Source organism: Eptatretus burgeri, chromosome 4 (assembly GCF_056783735.1).
Source record: "Eptatretus burgeri isolate ZD-2024b chromosome 4, Ebu_testis_v1, whole genome shotgun sequence".
Lineage (NCBI taxonomy): Eukaryota > Metazoa > Chordata > Myxini > Myxiniformes > Myxinidae > Eptatretus > Eptatretus burgeri.
Window position 1 is genome coordinate 19,128,538 of NC_140964.1, and position 21,159 is coordinate 19,149,696.

General features: G+C 43.1%; 2 protein-coding genes and 1 long non-coding RNA gene across 5 annotated transcripts in view; 2 read left to right on the forward strand and 1 right to left on the reverse strand.

Annotated features, from left to right (window-relative positions):
* Positions 1-588: 588 nt before the first annotated feature.
* Positions 589-3,858, forward strand: LOC147027583 (protein phosphatase 1 regulatory subunit 3E-like). 2 transcript variants are annotated; one of them, XM_085877097.1, is made up of 2 exons: positions 589-2,950; positions 3,383-3,858. In XM_085877097.1, exon 1 carries the CDS (start codon positions 589-591, stop codon positions 1,492-1,494), a length of 906 nt encoding a protein of 301 aa, XP_085733223.1. In that variant the 3' UTR covers positions 1,495-2,950; positions 3,383-3,858. The 2 variants fall into 2 exon arrangements, with proteins under 2 accessions (XP_085733223.1, XP_085733224.1); XM_085877098.1 differs by having other exon boundaries at positions 589-2,411; positions 2,596-3,858.
* LOC147027584 (uncharacterized) lies at positions 833-11,027 on the reverse strand. 2 transcript variants are annotated; one of them, XR_015057120.1, is made up of 4 exons: positions 6,651-11,027; positions 5,981-6,132; positions 1,222-1,444; positions 833-1,107 (listed from the first exon to the last, which is right to left on the reverse strand). It is a non-coding gene; the product is annotated as an uncharacterized LOC147027584 (long non-coding RNA). The 2 variants fall into 2 exon arrangements; XR_015057119.1 differs by having other exon boundaries at positions 5,981-11,027.
* Positions 11,028-16,114: 5,087 nt separating this feature from the next.
* LOC147027585 (uncharacterized) overlaps positions 16,115-21,159 on the forward strand; it is a 24,742-nt gene continuing 19,697 nt past the window's right edge. Inside the window, exons 1-3 of the mRNA XM_085877102.1 lie at positions 16,115-16,353; positions 16,598-16,871; positions 17,020-17,210. Coding sequence (XP_085733228.1) covers positions 16,209-16,353; positions 16,598-16,871; positions 17,020-17,210 — 610 coding nt within the window. The 5' untranslated portion in view covers positions 16,115-16,208. The remainder of the gene's footprint in view (positions 16,354-16,597; positions 16,872-17,019; positions 17,211-21,159) is intronic.

Here is a 21,159-nt window from a genome sequence, read left to right on the forward strand (position 1 = left end):
TGGTGACATCGTGATGTCAAAAAGTGCCCTTCTCGTTTTTGTTTTGCATTGAAAGATATTTCATTGAGCAGCATGATCACAAGATACAATTCTTGTCCTCAATGAACCCACTTTAGGGAGAAATGGCACACTCAGTGCCACCAGCCTCTCTTGTATCTTTTACCTGCACTGAGCAGAACAGATGATCAGCTGACATTAGATAATCACATTTGCAAGCAATAATTTCCACAATTTTCCTGCTTGTATTTTTAAAAATTAAGAAAGCCCATTCAAACATAGTGTGCCAGTCTTACGATGTATAAATGCTTGGCAACCCACTATATATAGCATGTTTCAAAAGTTGAAACAGCAAATACTCAATGTCATCATCGAGGCTGAACTGAATTTTCATCTCGAGTTACGACTGACATCCATCGCCTCTTGAGTTAAGCCCGAAAGCCAGGAGGAGCCACATTAAGCTATGACAAAGAACTTGGCTCTACTCCGATCAAACTTTGTGTGGAGATCACACGCACACCCAGACCACAGTGGTCTGACTTCTTTTCACTTCATCTGGGACGTGGCGAGTTGCACCAGCTGTACTCCATTATGGAGAGCCCATTTGTATCTACGTTGCCATACTCCTCGCTCGGTCTGCCACACACCGTATTGCTCTCCTCTGCCTCAAAGCCACGATGCCGTGGTAATATTCCTCCACCTTGCTTCGAAAATGGACCAGCAGATCCGGCAGCAAGAGACTGCAGTGCACAATGCGCACGTGTTTCTCCTGGTGCACGTCGTCGTACGTTGTCTCTCCCATGCACAAGCCATAGCACGGAGCACGTTTCTGCAGCCAGCAAGCCATGCACCACACGGAAATGTGTTCGCTTTGCGGATTCGCTCGGCCTCGACCTCGCGGCTGTGCACCGCTTCAGGACTACAGACACCCCTCACATTCCCGAGAGAGTCCTTCTCGGTCTATATCAGCAAGCGCTGCTGCGGGTCGCTTTTCCACCATGCCTGTGCAAACAGCCTGCAGTGCCTTCCCGTGCTCCACTAGATCCCACGTTTCCGCAGCCAGGGAAAAGTGAAAGCTTCGCCGAGACGCTCAGAAAGCGCATCGTGTGCCTGGATCGCGTGTTCGTTGGGGAGATAAGCATATCAGGATTAATTCGTGTCCTCAACCTGGATTTCCAAAAAACAGTGATCGTGCGCTACTCTCTCGATAGATGGCGGACCTACCTGGATGCAGTCGCACGTTACGTTCCGAGGGAGGTTGAAGAAGCCGAGTGGTCTCACGGTGCCGCTGTTCTTGAGAGCGACCGTTTCTCCTTCCATCTGCCTGCACCCCATTTCCTTCACGTGGGTGACATGCTGGAGTTCGCAATTTGCTACCGTGTCGCCGGATCAGAATTTTGGGACAACAACTGTGGTAAGAACTACTGCATGGTCCAGTGCACTGCACCTGCGGATGCATTGGTGGAGCAAAACACAAGCTGGAAGCACTTTGTGTGAACATATCGGTGCAATTTTGGACCCTTCACACCACAAGCTTGATAAAGGTCTCTCATCATTGGAAACTGATGACACAGCAGAAACACTCGACAAGGAAGACACAAAGAGAAATTACAGAGACAATAACAAACAAACAAACAAACAATGAAACAAAGTAAGACAGTTATGCTCTAGGTATTCAAAGCAGTTTCATGAACTCGTAACTTGAACTTGCAACATTTTTGAATGCTGATGACAGCAGTTTATGATTAATAGCAATACAAACTTAACTCTCAGCATAAAGCACACACAATCCGTCGGCTCTGTAAGAACATAAAGTGAGAGCAAGTAAGCTCTCTTGTGCACCATTTTGGGTTGGTGGGTTTGGTGTTTCAATCTGAGAATTTCTACCAGGTTGATGTTTTTTTTTCCCCCTCATTCCGACCGATTTCCTTTGCATTCACGGAAAGGAAAAATGACCGACTTGTGTTATTGTTCTTCACGTGAAGGTATATTTGTTACATACATGGAAGTTTGAGACAAAAAAAAAAAAAACAACCTGATATATTTTGACAGCACAACAATTTGGGTTGTAAAGTATTTTCATTTTTCTGATACTGCTTTTGTATTTGTTTCCCTCACATGTATTTTTTTTTTTTAAATGGTGGCTGGCAGAATAGCCTAGAGGTGTGTGTGCACACTCCTCTGAGCTGTCTCGCCAGAGTTTGAATCTGGACCCAACTTTCAACTGTCACCCTGGTGTTTCACATGCAGGGCGAGGCATAAATGTGTGCCCCGTCCACCGGAAGGATGTTAAGCTGGAGGACCAGGCTACTGGCACTGGCTGTTGGTGGATGGGAAATATCGCACAGGTGTATTCCATGAAGAGGAAGCAAATTCTCACTGGTACCCTGAAACAATCACAAGTTTCTGATAAGGTGTGGGTAGAAAGTTGTGTGGTTTGCTTGGAGACTCCTTGACAACATATTACACTGCTTGCTATCTTAATGTGTGGTTGCTGTCTGGTTCGAAACATCTGTACTACAAACAAATTCAACAGCCATTTCACATTTCATGTAAACAACAATATGCCTGGTGTTGGCTTAATGGTTCGCGTGGCAGGACTGGGATGCTGCCAGTGAACATCGAGTGTACGCGAGATAGCCGTTGGCCCAACGGAGGCTCGTCCACCCCCCTTCCATCAGGACACATTGGCTTGGAGGTGGACGATTTATTTACACCTTGGACTTACAGGACATTTGATTAAGCACGCCGCGGGCTTTTCCTGTGCAGTTATTCTGACGGTCAAATATGGCTGTGGATCATTGACCTCACCCACATCTCTTTCATGGCATTCAACACCCACCTCTCTTTCATCGACGTTTGACATCCACCTTTTTCCATCGATGTTCAACGCCCCGTTCAGCAGCTCTGTGGATGCTGGCTGGCTCTTGTTCGTGTTGGGCTGAACGGAGAGGTGATTGTTGTTGACATTTTGTGAGCACTTCACGTTTTCACTCGGTAATTCTGGCAAATGGCTGCTTTCTGCCGTTCGTCGAGCACCCAAAACATGGAATCGTAAGCCAGGCCTGTGTTGATTTGGGGTTGCATCTCACTCTGGTAAGGAAGGTATGATCGTGAGGTTGACGGTTGGTCACGTGCAGCGATGTGCCAATGCACAAGGTGGATTTAGCTGAAGTCTGCTTGAGGCTCTGCCCAGTCAAATCGCCTATAAAAAGGATGGGAGGACCGCTTTCCTGTCAGTTGATGAGTCGTTGACAATTTGTGAGTTTGTTGCAGTTGCTCCAATCAGTTGGTGACTTCCTGACAGTTTTGTAACAGCTGGTTACAGCGCCTCACAGGTTCTTGCGGCTCCTTCCAGTGCCTTACAGCTGTCCGTTGGTTACAGCTCCTGATGGTGGGTGACGGTTGGACCGTTCCTGCTGGTTCTTCTCATACCTGAATGTTGGCGTCCCTGGTTCCTGGGAGTGACGACGTGATGCCGATTGGTGCTCGAGCCTGTTTGCGGGTGCGTGCACGGCGAGGCAGGGTGCTGGTAGTGGATCAAGGCACGCTCACACATTTTGGGACATTTTATTTGATGCATGCCGACTTCTTCCTTGGTAAGCAGAGACCGGATTTCTTCGCTCCCCCCCCCCCCCCCCCGAGTGATCTGCTGTGGATACCCTTGTTTAATGTTTCATCGCTAAGTTCGGCATCATGATAAGCATCTGCTCTTTGTCTGTTTTTCTATTAATGCCTGGTTAATTCCTTTATTTGCTTGAGATTATTTTGATTGATTTGAATTCACCTATTTTCACCACAAAGGAATAAAAAGTTCTTCCGTTGATTCATTTTTTCTTATTAATAAATTCCTTGTTGACGTTTCAACCTGTCCATGCTTGTCCTTTCCTTCCATTGATCCAGCATTGTCTGAACCCAGATAGACTGGGAGATTAGTTTCCAAACTAATTAACCTGTCGTATTCGGCATGCACCAGCGGTTAAACGCTCGGCCACCCTAATCAAGATCTAATCAAGATCTAATCAAGATAAGATTGGTGCTTTGCCGAGGGTGCACTCCCCGTTCAGGAAGCCACGTGACCTCTAGTTAAACGGACCTTAAACAGAAAACTTTGGACCTCTCTCTCTGAAACCGCATCAAGGGGAAAATTTAAACTTGGCACATAGCAAGTACTCCTCATGGGGAATGAGTGCGATTTTTTTTCATGTCAGAGGTGCATTCGTTATGACGTCATCATTGCATGTGGAGAACACCACATCCGATCAGTACGAAAATGTTTGAGGGTGATCTCTGGATAAAATGGTCCACAGAAAAAAAAAAACTGATGACATCATCGGTCACGTGATTCGGCAGCCACATTGTTTTTGTTTTTTTACACCTTCAAAAAATCATCTTCTCTGAAATGGCTGAATAGATCGAGATGAAACTTTACATGTACTATGACCGCCTGTCCTTGAGGAACAAAAGGTTCACACATATGATGACATAGGTCACATGGTTTGGCAGCCATATTGGACTTACCCTAAAACCTAAAAGATCCACACCACTCAAAAGAAGTCCTGGTGAGGGTCTACAATCTCTGATTGCTCTTTCGAGTTACACTTTGAATTATTACCATTGTAAAGATTTGATTTATTCTCATTAAACCCCCGTATTTATTTAAGTTGCTTGTGTTGTCTATTTGTCGTGGGTTCGAGAATAAACCCCTGTGCTGTGCCTGGTACGTGTGTGCCGTCTGTTCCGTGCCTTTGCTGCCCTTCCTTCCGCGCCATAATCTCCAAGGATCACGCGTTCACCACCAAGGGAGAACTGTTTGGCTATCCGTCCGGGTAGGTTAAACCCCCTGGACACGACAATACTATCTATTGCATCTCGAGTCAGTCGAGTCAAAATCTATGAGAATTACTGACATTTCCTGACCAAGCCAAGAATGAGGGCCTGCTTCTGAATTAACACAGAGAGGTCAACAGTTTCTGTCTTTGAAAAACAAACAAACTCGAAAACAAGATATCTTTGGCCAAAAAAAAAAACGTTTTAAGCTTTCTCACAAATGACATCAGATCTACCATACTTTTTACAGTGCGTCATTGCTACGTAAGCAGTTTCTTGTCAAGGGTTATCCTGGGTGGTTTGTCTTTGCCTTCCCAGCAGTCAGGGCAGGAATTTGTTCAGGGTTCCAGCGATAGCTTACTGATATGACTCTTTGTGAAGGACATTGTGGGATCTTTAACATCCACAAACTAATGCCGGCAGATGGGCCGCCCAGTACAACGTTCATTCGGAGGACGGCACAGACATTGATGCCTTTCCCTGCCTGTGAAACACTGGCATGACCGTTCTATAGCAGGGTCAGGATTCAAACTCAGGCTCGAAACCTAAGAAGTGAGTGTGTGTACCTCTTGGAGACTTGGGGTGCAAGAATTTAAAAATAAGTGATAAAACCAACAACTCGATTTAACACTTGAATACACATGGTTCCAGAAGAGAGAAAGCTCAAGTTTGATCAAAGTGGGCTGAATAAAGCCAAATAGACCACATGATGATCACAAGAAACAACAAAATACAAAATGTAGTTGGTTGTAAAATAATAGCTGGCAAAACTGAGCTCCATAAACAGAAATTTCTTACTTTGGTTGTTCAGAAAAAGAGGGTGCAGTGGTGATAAAGAGAGAGAGGGTTGAGAAAAAGATAAAACACGAGTGAACTGAATGGTGAAGTGTCGGAGGCCTACAAGCAAAAACAAACTACTGCAGTAATAGAGAAGGAGTAATAAATACAACAACAATGGAACAAAATGAAGGAAAGCATGACGGTAACTTCAAAGGAAGCGTATAGAATAACAAGTTACAAAAAGGCAGAGAACAATGGATCGCGGTGGAATGAGCAAGTGCAAGAAGCAGTGAGAAGACAAAAGAAAGCACACAAAAAGTGGAATAATAATAAAACAGGCTCAAACTGGAATGGCAATCGGTGGAGCGCATACCTCCGCCAGGTTGAGCAGTTTATGTTTTGTATCCATCGAGAGGTCGGATTTGGATCTGGACCTGAACCAAAATCTAATCGGCATGTTCTTGTCCCTGACGAAACTCATCCACCAAGTTTAGTCCGAATCCGTCCACAATTTTTTGAGATATCCTGCTCACAGACAGACAAACAAAAAGGGTAGAAAACATAATCTCCATCACCGAAGGTAATCATTCCTCCACGGAGGTAATAAAGAACTGTGTCAGAGTTTTGACCCATCTGGAATTGTGACCCGCACCAAGAAACAGCTTCGAGCACGATGATGATGATGATGATGATGATGATGATGATGATGATGATGATGATGATGATGATGATGATGATGATGATGATGATGATGATGATGATGATGATGATGATGATGATGATGATGATGATGATGATGATGATGATGATGATGTAAAGAAGTGCTGCAGAGGTAAGTAGTTGGAAAAATTGGAGGTATCAAAAGTGAAAGCCCATACCAGTCAAGCTATCAGTGTAGTTCCAAACCAATGGATCGCAAGGAAAGCAACAGTATCAAAGATACCAAAAGGCTGACCGAGCAGGAATACCAAGGATGAATACCAATACTACAGTAAAGCTGGATAACATGGAGGGTGGACAAGATTGTGTGCAAAATAACTTACCAGGAGAGAACAGAGAACGAGACCAAGACGTGTCAAAGATTATCATGGCGATATTATTATGAGTGGTGACAGAATCAAAGAGAGAAGGAAGTGGTTCGCCATATCGTTCACTCGTGTGCAGCACAGGTCTGTGGGGTAGCATCATTGGCTGAGGGCATGGCTGTGCTGCCGATGCAGTGCCCATTGTAGGTCAGAGCATGTATTTGTAATTTGTTGAGGGTGCTGGTGATAGCTCACCTACTCTTTGTGAAGGATACCATGGGATATTTAAGTCAGAGGGACAGCGCACCTGTCGATGAATCACCCTGCCTGTGAAACACGGGGATGACAGTTTATAGCTGGGCTGTGATTCGAAACAGTACACGATGAAAGACCACGACTGTATTTGAGAAAATACAGAACGAAATGCAGAATATTTGTTGAAAGTGGATAATCCGAGAGACAAACTTGGCGAAGAGAAGTGCAACGAAACCGATGTTCTGCCAATTACATGAGAGGAAGTAAGAACAGCATGTCAGAAAAAAAATGAAATCTGAGAAATTATCTGGTGTCAAATGTTTTTGTTGTGGACATGATAAAAGGATTAACAATGAGTGTTGAAATGATGAGGGACTTTTTCTGAGTTTTTTGGCATCTGAATAAAGAATGCCAGATGAATGGAACAAAATAATGATCCCAATATACAACAGAGAAGGCACACAAGCAAACATGCAGTCATTACAGTGGAATCAAGCTGATGCTATGTGCACTGAACATTGTTTCGAAGGGAACAGGCCAGCGACAAAAGGACAAAAATGGAGGTATCAAAAGTAAAAGCTCGTAAAAAGCAAAAGTAAAAAGCTGGATACCAATGGTATAGATTACCACCAAAAGCAGTTGATACAAAGGATACCAAGAGTACCAAAGATACCAAAATGCTGAATAGGGGGGATACCAAGGATGAATACCAACATTTCACAGCACAGTGGATACCAGGAAGGGTGGAAAAGATAATGTGCAAACTCGCGAACAGGAGAGAACAGAAAAAGAGAGACTAAGACGTTACAATTGTATCGAGGTATACATGGTTCAAAGATTGATGAAATGCTTCATTGATGAAACTCGTGGGCACTCCTGCCCTCCGGGTGGGAGTACCCTTCTCGGCCCACCTTCAGTGAGCAAAGTGCTGCGGCACATTCTTGGAAATGCACTTAATAATTTTTGTCATTTTTGAAAGAAATTTTATTTATCACAACATATTATACTCCATATCACAATTTTTAGAAGATTCCATTATATTATGAAAAAGATAAAGGAAGATGATCTATAATGCCAACTACCACCAAAGGTGGCACTATTTATGATATATAGATACACATTCAGTGTACAAAACATTAGGAACACCTTCCTAATATTGAGTTGGACCCCCTTTTGTCCTCAGAATAGCCTCAATTATTTGGGGCATGGTCTCCACAGGGATGTTGGCCCGTGTTGACTCCAATGCTTCCCACAGTTGTGTCAAGTTGGCTGGTAGTGGATCTCTACTCCGAATATCTCCTTCCATTTCCTCCCACAGATGCTCATTTGGATTGAGATCTGGTGACTGTGCAGGCCACTGCAGGAAGCTGAATTCACTGTCATGTTCGTGGAACCATTCCTGGACAATCCTTGCCTTGTGGCATGGGGAATTATCTCGCTGAAGAAATCCATTCGGAGATGGATACACTGGTACCATGAAGGGATGCACCTGATTGGCAATGATGTTCAGATATCCTGTGGCATTCAAATGTTGCTCCACTTTTATCAAGAGGCCCAATGTGTGCCATGAAAACACACCCCACACCATGACACCACCACCACCAACCTGCGATGTGGACACATGTACTCGTGTGATTTTCTCCAGACCTTCGTCCTCACATAAGCATAAAACGGTAGGAACCGGGATTCATCAGACCAGGCAATGTTTATCCAATCCTCAAGTGTTTTCGTTCCTGAGCCCAATGTAACTGCAGGTTCTTGCTTTTTGATGAAAGAAGTGGAACTCTGCGCAGTCGTCGACTGCCATACCTCATTCATGTCAAGGTACGACGAGTTGTTCATTATTTTATGGGTCTTTCAGCACCAATGTTGCACTGGACTGTCAGTTGACGAACTGTAGCCGTCTAGTGCTCTGCACAATTCGTATCAGTTTCCTTTGGCCTCTTTCATCAAGGAGCCATTTTTGACCACTGGCCTGTCATTCACTGGATGTCCTTGAGGAGGTGGACCATTCCTGTTAAACACGGGAAACTGTTGAGCATGAAAAACCCAGCAGCGTTGCAGTTGTTTACACAATCAAACCGGTGCGCCTGGCACCAACGACCATTCCCCTTTCAAAGATGCTCAATCTTTTGTCTTGCACATTTCATCCTCTGAATGGCACACATATACAATCCATGTCTCAAATCACCCCAAGGCTTAAAAATCCTTCTTTAACCTATCTACTCTCCTTCATCTACACTGATTAAAGTGGATTTTACAGGTGCAATCAATAAGGGATCACAGATTTCACCTGGATTCACCTGATCAGTCTATTTCATGGAAAGAGCAGGTGTTCCTAATGTTTTGTAGACCAAGTGTGTATCCATAACAGATGTATGCAGTATAGTTTTGGGACAGGAAAGGGCACCATCAGTGCCATTTTCATCATGAAACAGATGCAAAAAGATTCACTTTAGGAAACAAGAAACTGTACATGGGGTTGATAAAATCTTAGACTTTGGAAAAGCTGATTATCAGGTTCTAAAACATAGTGTATTAGAGTTTTGGAATAAAAAAAAATGTTGCAGAAAAACAAGCACGAATATCTAAAAGCATATTTGACAAGGCACAAACAGTGAGGACACCTTATGAGGACATTATATTTTTAGATAAGAAGAGGCATCCACCAGGATTCAGCTCCAAGACCATTACTCTTGGCAGTGCTGAAAGCGGAACTCAGTAAAGGAAACACCATTGGAACCGTTATTTGTGGATGACCTTGCTGTTCTATAGCCAGTCAAAGGGAAGACTCACAACAATAATTCAGAGTTGGCAAACTGCCTTGGGAAAGGATGGCCGAAGAGTAAATGCAAACAAGAATGAAATGATGAATGCTAAAAACATGGAAACATCCCAACATCCAAGTGGCTGTGCTTGCCAAAAATCAGGGTGAGTCAATGCAGACGATGAACAAAGAATAATGTGAATGGGGAGGGTGCAAAGAAGAGAATCGTAAAAACATTGGATCAGTACTGAAGTGGAGTGAAACAAGAGCGATAATGCGATAATTGCTTTGCATTACATGTGCCCTACCGATGTGATATTTTCGAAGTCGAAAAGGGCATAAGTTTGTGAAAAATTGATGAAACGCACTGAAACTCGAACTTGTTCCATAACTTAGCACAATAAAGCCATGGACCAAGTTTCATTTGAATATGTTAGAGGGTATGGGAAAAAAGTCTAAATAAATAAATAAATAAAACCACTGGTGGGACGGACAGACAGACAGACTGACGGCAAACCTACAGTCCCCTCCTGTGAAACCGATCGGGGATGAAAACATGAGTTTTATGTGATCATCAAGGTGTAGGTTTACTAACAAAGAGCAATAAATATACAAGACTGTCTGAAAGTAAGATCTACCCAGCGAGTTACACTGCATGGAACTGAGTAATGGAATTCCGCCAAATGTCAAGATTAAATCGGACTCGTCTGGGAAGTCGGTGGTTCAAATCCCGGCTGAGTAATAACAAAGACTTTAAAAATGGTACATTCTGCTTCCTTGCTGGACATTCAGCATTTAAAAGGATAGAGCACTTATAAACAACACTGGGAAGGCAATGGAATAACCACCAAGTACGACCCTTGCCAAGAAACTGCTTCGGCAGCACCAACACTCTGTAAAGAGTACATGGGACATCAGAATCAGAATCAAGATGAAACATGTTTGGAAGCTACAGAAACACGACTGCAGAGATGGTTGAGCAGGACTTACCTCAGACCGAGATAAGGCAACGGGTTGGAGTTCAACGTCAATTGGTGATAAGCTGATAAGTCAGAGATGAAAATGGTTCAGACATGTGGAAAGAAGTTGTGCTGTAGCACAGAAGCCATCAAGCAAGCCATCGATATGGCAGTGCCAGGAAAGAGGTCCCGAGGAAGACGACAATGATGGATGGATTGTGCAAAAGATGATGCGAGGACAGTTGGGGTGGAAAGATAAGATGCCACAGATCGCAAGAGGAAAATGGTGCACACTCATCCAACCCAACACTAAGGATAAAGACCATTAGCAAGGTGAAGGAGACAGTTGTCAAGTCATAAGTAACAAAAACTTTTCTAACACTTTGCAAATAGCTGTTCAAAAAAAAAGTTTCTAATTTGAAGGTTGTGCAGTTTCATTCCCTTGTTCAAAATTGCCAAAACGTGGGTAAAAATGTCATGATAAAGGAAGTGTCGAAACAGGAAAGAAAAACGAAGCTCTTCGACAATTTTAAATCAGCGGGTGCATCGTCAGGCCTCATAGTGACATCAAGTTTCAATTAATTTCTCACAAGTCACAAGTAGTAATAATAATTTTTCAATTTCCCTTCCAAGGAACTTCAACACATCAAGGCCATTAATTAGGCCCATCAAGACTGCACAATGGTTGTCAACATGTTGTTGTTTGTCCGTGCTCTCTCCTTTCTAAATGCCAGGCATCAAAAGCAAGTAAGCAGCTCATATCATTTTTAAAGTGTTTGGTACGACTCGGCCGTGGCTCGAACCATCGACCTCCCAGACTCGATGCGGACAATCTCACCATCATGTCACCGAGTCTGGTCGATAAGTATTGTATAAAGTATTTGACATTGTGAAATGAAAAGAACACTACACTTCTGAAATTAATTTTTTATCTGCAAAGTTGGAATTATTTAGATTATATTAACGTTCTGAAATACTTCATACATCATGTGATGGAAAATAAAATCCTGTTGTGGATGGTGAGGAACATCATAGACTCTAAAGTCTAAAACAATCATGAGGTCTATTAGAAAGGCTAAATAAAATTACAAATGAAATCATGTCTTGCAAATCCACATCGAAGACTTGAAAACATTTAATGGAAAGGAAAGAAATGAAAGGCTGGAAGAGTAATCAAACATCAATACATTTCATCACCAAATCTCAGACTGGCAGGTGAAAATGATATAATATTGAATAGGGTTGAATATGCACAGTGGAAACAGGTTTCTGAAGTATTCCTGATCATTTTCAATCCTGGAAGACGTCTTTACCTTGTCGCTGCAGAAGGATCGTCAAACAGACCCACCGATCTGTATCTCAATGGTCAGACACTGGAAGAAGATTAGTCTAACTTCAAGGCTTCATCATGAGCTACCACCCTCCCCATCCTCTCACCCCTGGCCAATCATATCGCAAAGCTGGCATCCGAAGCCAGCCACAGACTAGGCATCTCCCTTCCAGGCTGTGGGTCAAAAATCTGTAGCATGTCATCCCATGGCAAATTCTTGTGGGCAACCTGATATCAATACCAGAAGTGCTGAACATAACAACAATATGGTGATGAGAAATCACCAATGTTCCCACATTTTTCTTTGCACATCAATTCGAGAAAAACGGCCAAATAAATTGTTTCAAATGCCGCATTATGGTATTCCTTCTGGAGATGTCATGAGCGAGGAAGTGACGAACAGCCAATTATTATCAACGTTGATCGACTCGGTCAAGACTGGTCAATGCTTACCGACCCAAGATGGCAGCACCTGTGCGTTATTGTGTCCACATTGTTCCCTCTGAAAATGGTCCAATTACTCAACTTTCTTTGATTAGTTTTCAAAGATTGAAACAATGTTGCGAAAGATCTGGATGGTATGGAGCAGAAAATCGTCTTTCAGTTCACCGATACGAATGAGGAATGTACTCTAAAACATTGAAAGTTCGATAAAGGAGGTAAGCACCGAAAATGCACAAGAACTTGGAACCAACCAGAGGTCATTGGTTGAACTGGCAGCAAGGTATGCCTTGTTGCTCGTACGACCTACCTGCTGGTGTATATTTTCCAAATATAGTTCGGAGTAACTCAAAAAACAATTGGTTAAAATATCATCCCGGGATTAAGGTATGAAATACGGGGTGGGGAGGCAGTGTCTTCATCGAGCATTGCGTAATATTTTAGAAGTCTGTCGAAGCGTTAAGGAGCATGGGGCTTGTCAGATTTGGGCAAAAAATACGTAACGTAATTTCTGAATGGCCCCTCTTCACATGATGTACTCCTTACGACGGTATAATTCACTGACTGGTGTTTGTGGGTTTGTTTGTCGGACTACTCCTCCTACAGTTCTGGGCCAATTCCATCCAGACTTGCTGCAGAGGATCAGCAGAACCCCAATTAATGCATAGGGGTGTTTTTATCTTTGCCGGTGGTCTTGAGGGTTTGGGGACGGACGCAAATTCTCCATGTAAATGTGTATGGTGTTGCTCCTCCTCCAGGTGGGGGAGAGTATTACAAGTCTCCACCATTTACAGTACAGGATACAGGATTCCTGCCTTTATCGGGCTTTCGCATTATTTTGACCTCAATATCGAAAAACATCCAAAAGGGAGAGATGAATTGCAATGATTGGGATGGCAATAAAGAGGCCTCGACTGACCATAAAAATGTCTGCCATTCACTGAACGTAGCTCGTCGTATTGACAGTAATTTATAAACAAAACATGCAAAAAAAAACTGACAATGCCGATTGAGAGTTGGTATGTGTTTGTTTAGGGCAAGTTATAATCAGCGTGGAACAACAAACATCACGGGTTTCGGTTTGTTGTCAACTTCAGTAACTGCATGCAAATCAATATTTCAATAACTAGAGGTCATCGAACACCTGACCCGGCCAGCGCAGTCTTGAGAAAAAGGAGATGGGAAGGGTCTTTTCAACTCTTGCTTTCCATTTCCAAGCACGATCGATATGAGCTTTGTTCAGGAACTTTGAACACCAGGTGCAATGGCGACCATACGAAGCCGATGGGTCAAACGGAACAGGCCAGAGCTGAACCTTCTGCCAACTCTTCTCGGAGAAAATGACGATTTTTGAACGATCTTTGAGAAAAATATGCAAAAACAAACATCTTTTGGGCGAAGTTGGGGTGCTCTGTTGTTGCATCGTTAGGCACCGCCACGTTTGTCTGAATCAAACTGTTACTCCGTCATCAGAGCGTGCAGTAAATAGCTAAATAGTAAAAAGTTTTGCTAAGTACTGTTAAACTGGAGGTTTTTGGAAGTGCAAACAAGGCGATTTGTGGTCCACAGTATTCAAATATATTGTTACGGATGGATCACTCCATCAGGACGGTGTGTTTGAGAGACCACGGACGTCATCTGCAACACTCAACTCTGGCCGGATCTTCGTGCCGAAAGTTGGTTTACCATACCGGTGAGTTGAACGATGCAAATGGGGAACCGTGCCGTTAACTGTGCGGCAGTTAATTAATTAGCCAAACAAACCAATGCCACGTTCTGCAATATCTGGGCGACCGTTGTGATTACAACTTTGGTCCAATTGCCCCAAGAAGGCATTTTCAGATAAACCACAAGCAGGATAAATCAGGACACATTCAACAGTTGAATTAATTTATTAAAGACGTGAAAGAGCAAGAAATGACTGGAGGAATGACAAGTAGAAATGAAAGAGAAATTCAAATGAGAGAAAATAACAATGCAATAAATGGCAGGAAAATTCAGAGAGAGGAAATGGAGGGGGGGGGAGGAATTGGACACAGAAACACAAACAAATCAAACACACATACACTTTCTCTTACCCTGACTGATCATTCCATCCCGAAAAACTTGGATCACTTCGCACAAATATATTACTGGATCCAGACACCGAGGAACGCCGCAGAGCTTGGGAAGAGACGAAAGGAATGTGGAGAACGACAGGAGAGAAAGAATGGGAATGAGGATGAACCCCAGCAAACTTGCTGCTGCTCAGGCTGAAGTGACCGTTGCCACGGCCCAGCGCCCAAATCCACTCCTTTCCTCCTCTTCAGGCAGAATTCCAATTTTCGGGAACACCGCAGCCTCGTCTGACCGACGCGATGCTCTGCGTGGCTCTGGACGACTCATCCGTCTGACGTGAGGGGTGTTCGTGTTTGGAAGGCAGCGTGGAACTGCTCTGGTGTCGGGGACGGCACGCCGGACGGTGTCTTTTCAAAGCCGCCACAGAGCAAACGGACTGGAGGAAAATTATGATGAAGAAGAAATGCTTTTAACACGTTATATTCGTTCTTCGTGCCTGTTGTTTGTATCCTTTATGGCGTCCCTAAAAACAGTAAGATTCCTGTTTTTAATTATTTTAAATGTTGTTCAACTGCCAGACAGGTCGAAGCAATTGCTATACCGAGCTGTGTGCTCGGGAAGAGACTCCATACAATTTACCAGATTCAGAACCAAGGTTCGGCTAAACTGATTTGTATTCCACAGTGTTCAAAATATGAAATTCAAATTAAATCAAGTGCAGGTGGTTCCTCGATCGTAGAAATAGACTGATGTACAGAACCAATTTGTTCACCCCGCTTTGCACTACACCGCTACGGGGTAACAATGAGTTAACGATATTTTCTTGAATAGTACATCCAGCTCAGACCGTTTGCAGATTTACTTTAACCCAAAGTACATGAATAAATCCACAACGAGTTGACCCAAACCCGTCGTTGTTTGTGTGCAGGATATGCAGGCTGCGTGTTCTTTCAGTTCTTTCAGGGCTGTGGCAGTACCAACGACGCTGTGCCCCCTGTATATTAGAGCAGGGATTTGTAATTTATTCAGGGTACCGGCGATAACTCACCTCCACTTCGCGAAAGACACCGTGGAATTTTTAACGTCCACCAACTAATGCCAGCAGACAGGACACAGTTTAAGGTCCATCCGAGGGACGGCACAAACATTGATGAATCATGCCTGCATGACAGTTTATAGCTTGGTCAGGATTCGAACCCAGGCTTGACAGCTTGGAGGCGAGTGTCCATACCTCTAAGCCACCCCACTTGACATGAGCCTGGTGTTGGCTTGGTGGTTAGGGTGGCTGGCTTAGGATCCTAGGGTCCTGAGTTGGAGCCCTTTTTGCCACTGAATCAACACCAGGTAGGGTTGACTCAGCCTGTCGTCCTTCCGAGGTTGGTGAAATGAGGAGCAGTGTACTGGTATAGGGGTAACAGCATCAGTGGCATTGGCACTCCTCAAGAAAATGAAAACTACCCGGCAGCCAAGCTGGCATACAAGAACAACACAGGACATGTTTCTTATTTATAAGACATTTTGGTTACAGACGTCCAGAAGTAATGTCAAAACAGGTTCAGTTTAAGTTCAAGCATGGCAGTCAAATTACTTTTTCCACGGAGCGGAGCCCGTGTCACATACCGCATTATTCAAAGGTTCATTGTCAAAATGAAATTGAAGAAGAAGGACCAGATCGGTATGCGGAAGATGTCGAGTCAGTGAGTCGTGAAGTCCGGTTTGTTAGGTTTTGAGATCTGTCGTGTTCCGTCGGTTCATATCCGACATGGATGAAGTTCGTGGCGAATAGGAAGAACCGATCAGTAAACATCACCGGCGTTTTGAGGGTGAGGTTGGTGTTTTTTCTGAGACAACGGTTCATGGGAAACGAACAAGGATGCAGTTACTGCCTGAAGGTGGTCTTCACTCCCAGAGGTAAGGATCCAACATCAATACTGAGCTGAACCTTCTGCTTACAGAACGAGAACTTGAAGTCGTCACAATCTTTCATCCAGTACACATTTCGATCGGAATTACAAGTTGCCGGAGGTTTTGCTGTTTATTAATTATTTTAATAAGTTGTCTCGGGTGGAGCAGGAAACCCGGATTGTGACGTCGTTGTACATTTTGAAACCGGTTATTCGAGCGTCACGAAACTGTGCGTGCCCTGGACCTGCAGGTTGCCTGCATACTCTACAGGTGCTGCTGTGCCTCCTCGTGCTCATCTGCGCTGGTGCGTCGCACGCGACCCTCGCTGGTTTCAGCTCCGGCGTCACGTCTACCAGCTTTGGCACAAATGTGGGGGGATCCGCCTTTGAGGGGAAAGATCTGCAGAGGGTCCAAGAACTCGACCAGGCCTTCAACATGAAGCGAGCACCCGCACTATATGGAGCGATCGGGGTCACGCTCGGGTTGGGGATGATTACGCTCGGAGTTCTCGTTGGGTCAGCAAGGTAAGCAAGAAGAGGGAGTTTGGAGGAAGTTCATACGAAGTTTTCAATTTTTTTGAAGTTAAATTTTTTAAGCTTTTCATCAAATATCGATGTACAAAAGCCAGGGAATTGGAATGCATCATGGTCGTGGTGTGACGTTTGCTTGCAGCACTTCAGGCACATCAAGTCTCTTCATTGGATTTGAGATCCTGTTTTCCCTGGTCGCAGCAGGGGGGTGTTTGGTGGGCATTGCCTTCTACCTGATTCACGTACTTCGCGTCAATGCGAGTGAAGTATGTTCCGATCGGGAGACACTTTACCGAAATCATGGATACACTTGGATGACGTGTGATCTGGCAGGTGAAGACTACAACAAAGCCCTTTCCATTGTATTTGGTGTTTCTTTTTACCTTTAAGAGTGGAAGTAAGCTGCAATCAAATCCACTCGGATAAATGAATGTTTTTTGTTTGTTTTCTTTAATTTACAATGAAAATACAAAATTGGACATTTGGTAAGACTTAATTGGACAAATCTCATTCGCTCCCCAGAAGTTAATAGATGTTTGTATATAATTGGTAAACCCATTAGTGAGTGAAGAATAAGCAGATGAGACTGCACCTTCCAAACACATTGATCACAAATTGCGAAAACAATCAGATTGCAGACCCCGCCAGGACTTGTTTTGTGTGGTGAATGTGTGCTGGTGGGTTACACAATTAATAATACACGGAATTAATGTTCCAATAAGTAATTAATAGATGTCCTTACATTCCAAGAGTACGTAATTAATTGACGTCAACAGAGGTTATGTTTTCACGACTGGCTGTTTGTCTGTGAGCATTGATTCAGACTAAATTTGGTGGACAGGTTGGGCGTGTGACAAGGACAAATTAATGAGAATTTGGTGAAGATACTGATACAGATACGAGAATTTTAAAAGTGATTCTTCAACATTGAGAGATATCGCTAAAACCGATAAATAGCACGATCGATAGCTCAAAAACTTTTGGACGAGTTATGACAAAACTTGGTAGAGGAGTTTGGGAGGTGACAAAAACGAAATTATTAGATTTTCGTGAAGATACGAATCCAGATCTGGATCTGAGAACTTTTTAAGTGATTCTTCACCATTGGCAGATAGGTCGAAAAACAACAGAGCATAATATCTCATTGACATTTTATACACATGCACTACACGTGTGTACAAATAAGCTGTGCAAGTTTCAATCTGATTTGTTGAAAAATTCCTGACATTTGGCAATTTCAAATTCACAACAATATTCCACAATGGGGTGAAATTGTTGTCATGGACACCGTTTTCTCTTTGCCATGTGGGGCTTTCTCCTCCTATACCACTAACCAAGATGAGAAGAATCTGAAAAAAAAAACAGAAAAAAATAAAGATAAATGCAATCGATTAATTATATTTGTCACCCTCTTAACTTGATAATGAGGTGGTTTACCCAATGGGGTGGGGGCTTTTGAGTATGATTCTTGAACGAACCTCAAGTGTGATTGAAGAAGGCCTTCAGACAGAAGGTCTAACGGGGTCTGCGTGGTGTTAGGTTAACTTTGTGAGATGTGAGGTTTACTTAGGGTTCTAATGGGGTGTATTGGGTAGACAGGGTCCCAAAGGGTCTTTGGGTTCTCAAGGGTGTAAAGGTTTAAAATGGTCAAAAGGGGTCGAAAAGGTGGAAGGGCTCTCAAGGTCAACATTTCTCAGGTATATTCCAATCGTCCGAAATTAATGGAGGTATTAACAGTCGTACATAGACAAGGTCCAATAGTACAAGTAATTAATAGATGTACTCACGGTCCAACTCATGTTCAAACAGTACATAATTAAGAGAGACTCACAGGAGTCGAGCAAGACTTCACCTCGATGAGGGTTCATCGTCCACCCGTGATTTCCAGTTTTATACACGGTTCAGTGTCTACACAGATATCAAATGAATCGGTCAAAAAACACACTTGACGATAGATATGACCTTTGTCGTTTTGACCTCAAAAACAATAGGCTTCCACCTTGTCACTAGCTCTCCCAGGTGGTGAAGTTTCTTGAAGTTCGGAGTAAAAATGTGACCTGTAGGCGATTAACATACAAACAATAACACACCTGACCAACCAATATACTTGCAAAGCTTTGATTTTGTGAGTAACAAACAAATGGACGCAAATGCACTTCCTCGAGCAAGGGTAATAATTGGCGTGAAAGAGGAAAGATATACCACTCACCTGTGTCAAATGTCATGAAGTCGGTGCCGGAGCCATTTCTGCGATTCTCCAAATCACCTTCAACAGGCACGGCCATTACTGGAGTGAAGAACTGTTCTTATCGCATGAAAAACTGTTTTAATACAATGAAGGGGTAAAAGACGTTTTCCACATAGAGGGACCATTTGAGGAGGTGAGAAACAGAATCGACATATCCACAGATAATCAAGTTCAACGTACAAACACGTGTCTTAAAGTAGATTTTCAAATTGATAAGCAGTCATTGATAGTGTCGCACATTACATCATATAATGAGGAATATCTTGCAGAAAAGGCTAAATTGACCATTCAAATTTGACGAGTACATGATGGAGATAGAGACATTAACACCTTTAATTTGTAACTGCAAATGTGTCATCATTTCATGGACAACTAACCCTTGGGGTGTCATTTTATCTCCGACACCGAAGGTGAAGTGAAGGAGGTGATGTTTTCACCACTTTCTGTCTGTTTGTTTTTGTGCAGGATATCTCAAAAAGTTGTGGACCGATTCAGACGAAACTTAGTGGAGAGGTTGGGTGTGTCAAAGGACGAACTAATTCGATTTTGGTAAAGATCCGAATCTGGATCCGGATGCGAGAATTATTTACTTTTTAAAGTGATTCTTCACCATTGAGAGACAGGGCCAAAGACGATATGACTATAAAGCATGATATTTCAAAAATGTAATGGGCCCAATATGTTCTCATGGATGAGGCATGACGTGGCAGAGGTATGCGCTCTACCGAGTGCCCTTCTAGTATATTTATGTGGATACGTCAGATATTAGGTTCCGGTTCTCCACAACTCATTTTGGCACACAGACAACAGGAATGGTCTCAACATACAGTTTTGAAGACCATTTTCCACGGGAAGAGTGGAAGAGAAGACATTAGCGCAACACACTGCTCGGGTCCATAATTCTTTTTTTTCATTTAGCTTGAGAGATGCTTTGTTCCATCGCCAGATTGCAAAACTTGTTGGATTGTTTGGCAAACAACCAAAAACACAATGTACGTCCATCACTGACAAACACAGCACTCTGACCATTCTGGAGATTCATGGCTTCAAATCGGTTACCGGGGCAGGAACACAAAATCCTGTGACAGGGGATGAGGACAAAAATCGAATTGCTGATTGATAAGGCAGTTGCAAAAGATGAAGGAAAATGTCAGCAATGATTGATGAGCATGCTTATTTGAATCATGTTATCTAGTATGTGGTTTAAATCGATGTGACGTCAAACTATTTTTAAAAATTTTTTATCTGTTGTAATCCAAAGCAAAGTGTCTGTGCAGAAAAAAATATGAGACACCAGCAGGAGTACCCAGCTTCACCCGGTCTATTTTTTGGTGGGGGCCTGAAACATTTCCCTCGACCCACTAAGGAATGGGGTTCGGAATCATTTAATATTCCTTTTCACATACCTACAAAGGCTGAGGAATGATAGAGATTTGAAGAAAAAAAGAAATAAATTTTCAAAAAAAGTTTTTCTTTCTTAAAACTCCCACTGATGAATCTCTGAAAGCTTGACAAATATCTGTTCAGTCATCTCTGAGGAAAATGGTGACACACACACACACACACACACACACACACACACACACACACACACACACACACACACACACACACACACACACACACACACACACACACACACACACACACACACACAAACGGCTCTCTCATTGTAGAGATGTCAGTCTGGCAGAATGGCGTCGAATAATGGGAGTGCTGGAACGATCCGTGTTTCGAAGTAATGCAGGAGGACGAGGAAAATGTCATCCGAAAGCTTCGACATTCTCAGACGGAGAGCGAAGTGTCGACATAAGAAATAAATAAATGAGGGCCGGCTTGTAGACGGAGGTAGACATTTGTACGAGGATTTCAATCTATTTATTTGGTAGATTTCCAGGATATCAACAAAAAGGAAAAAATATTTTGTCCACCAAATCAATTATTTTCCTTTCCCATTATTTTTCCAATATATAAACAAGCAGTCATAGACTGGTACTTATGAAATCGTCAACTTGACCTCTGACCTTGTCTAAT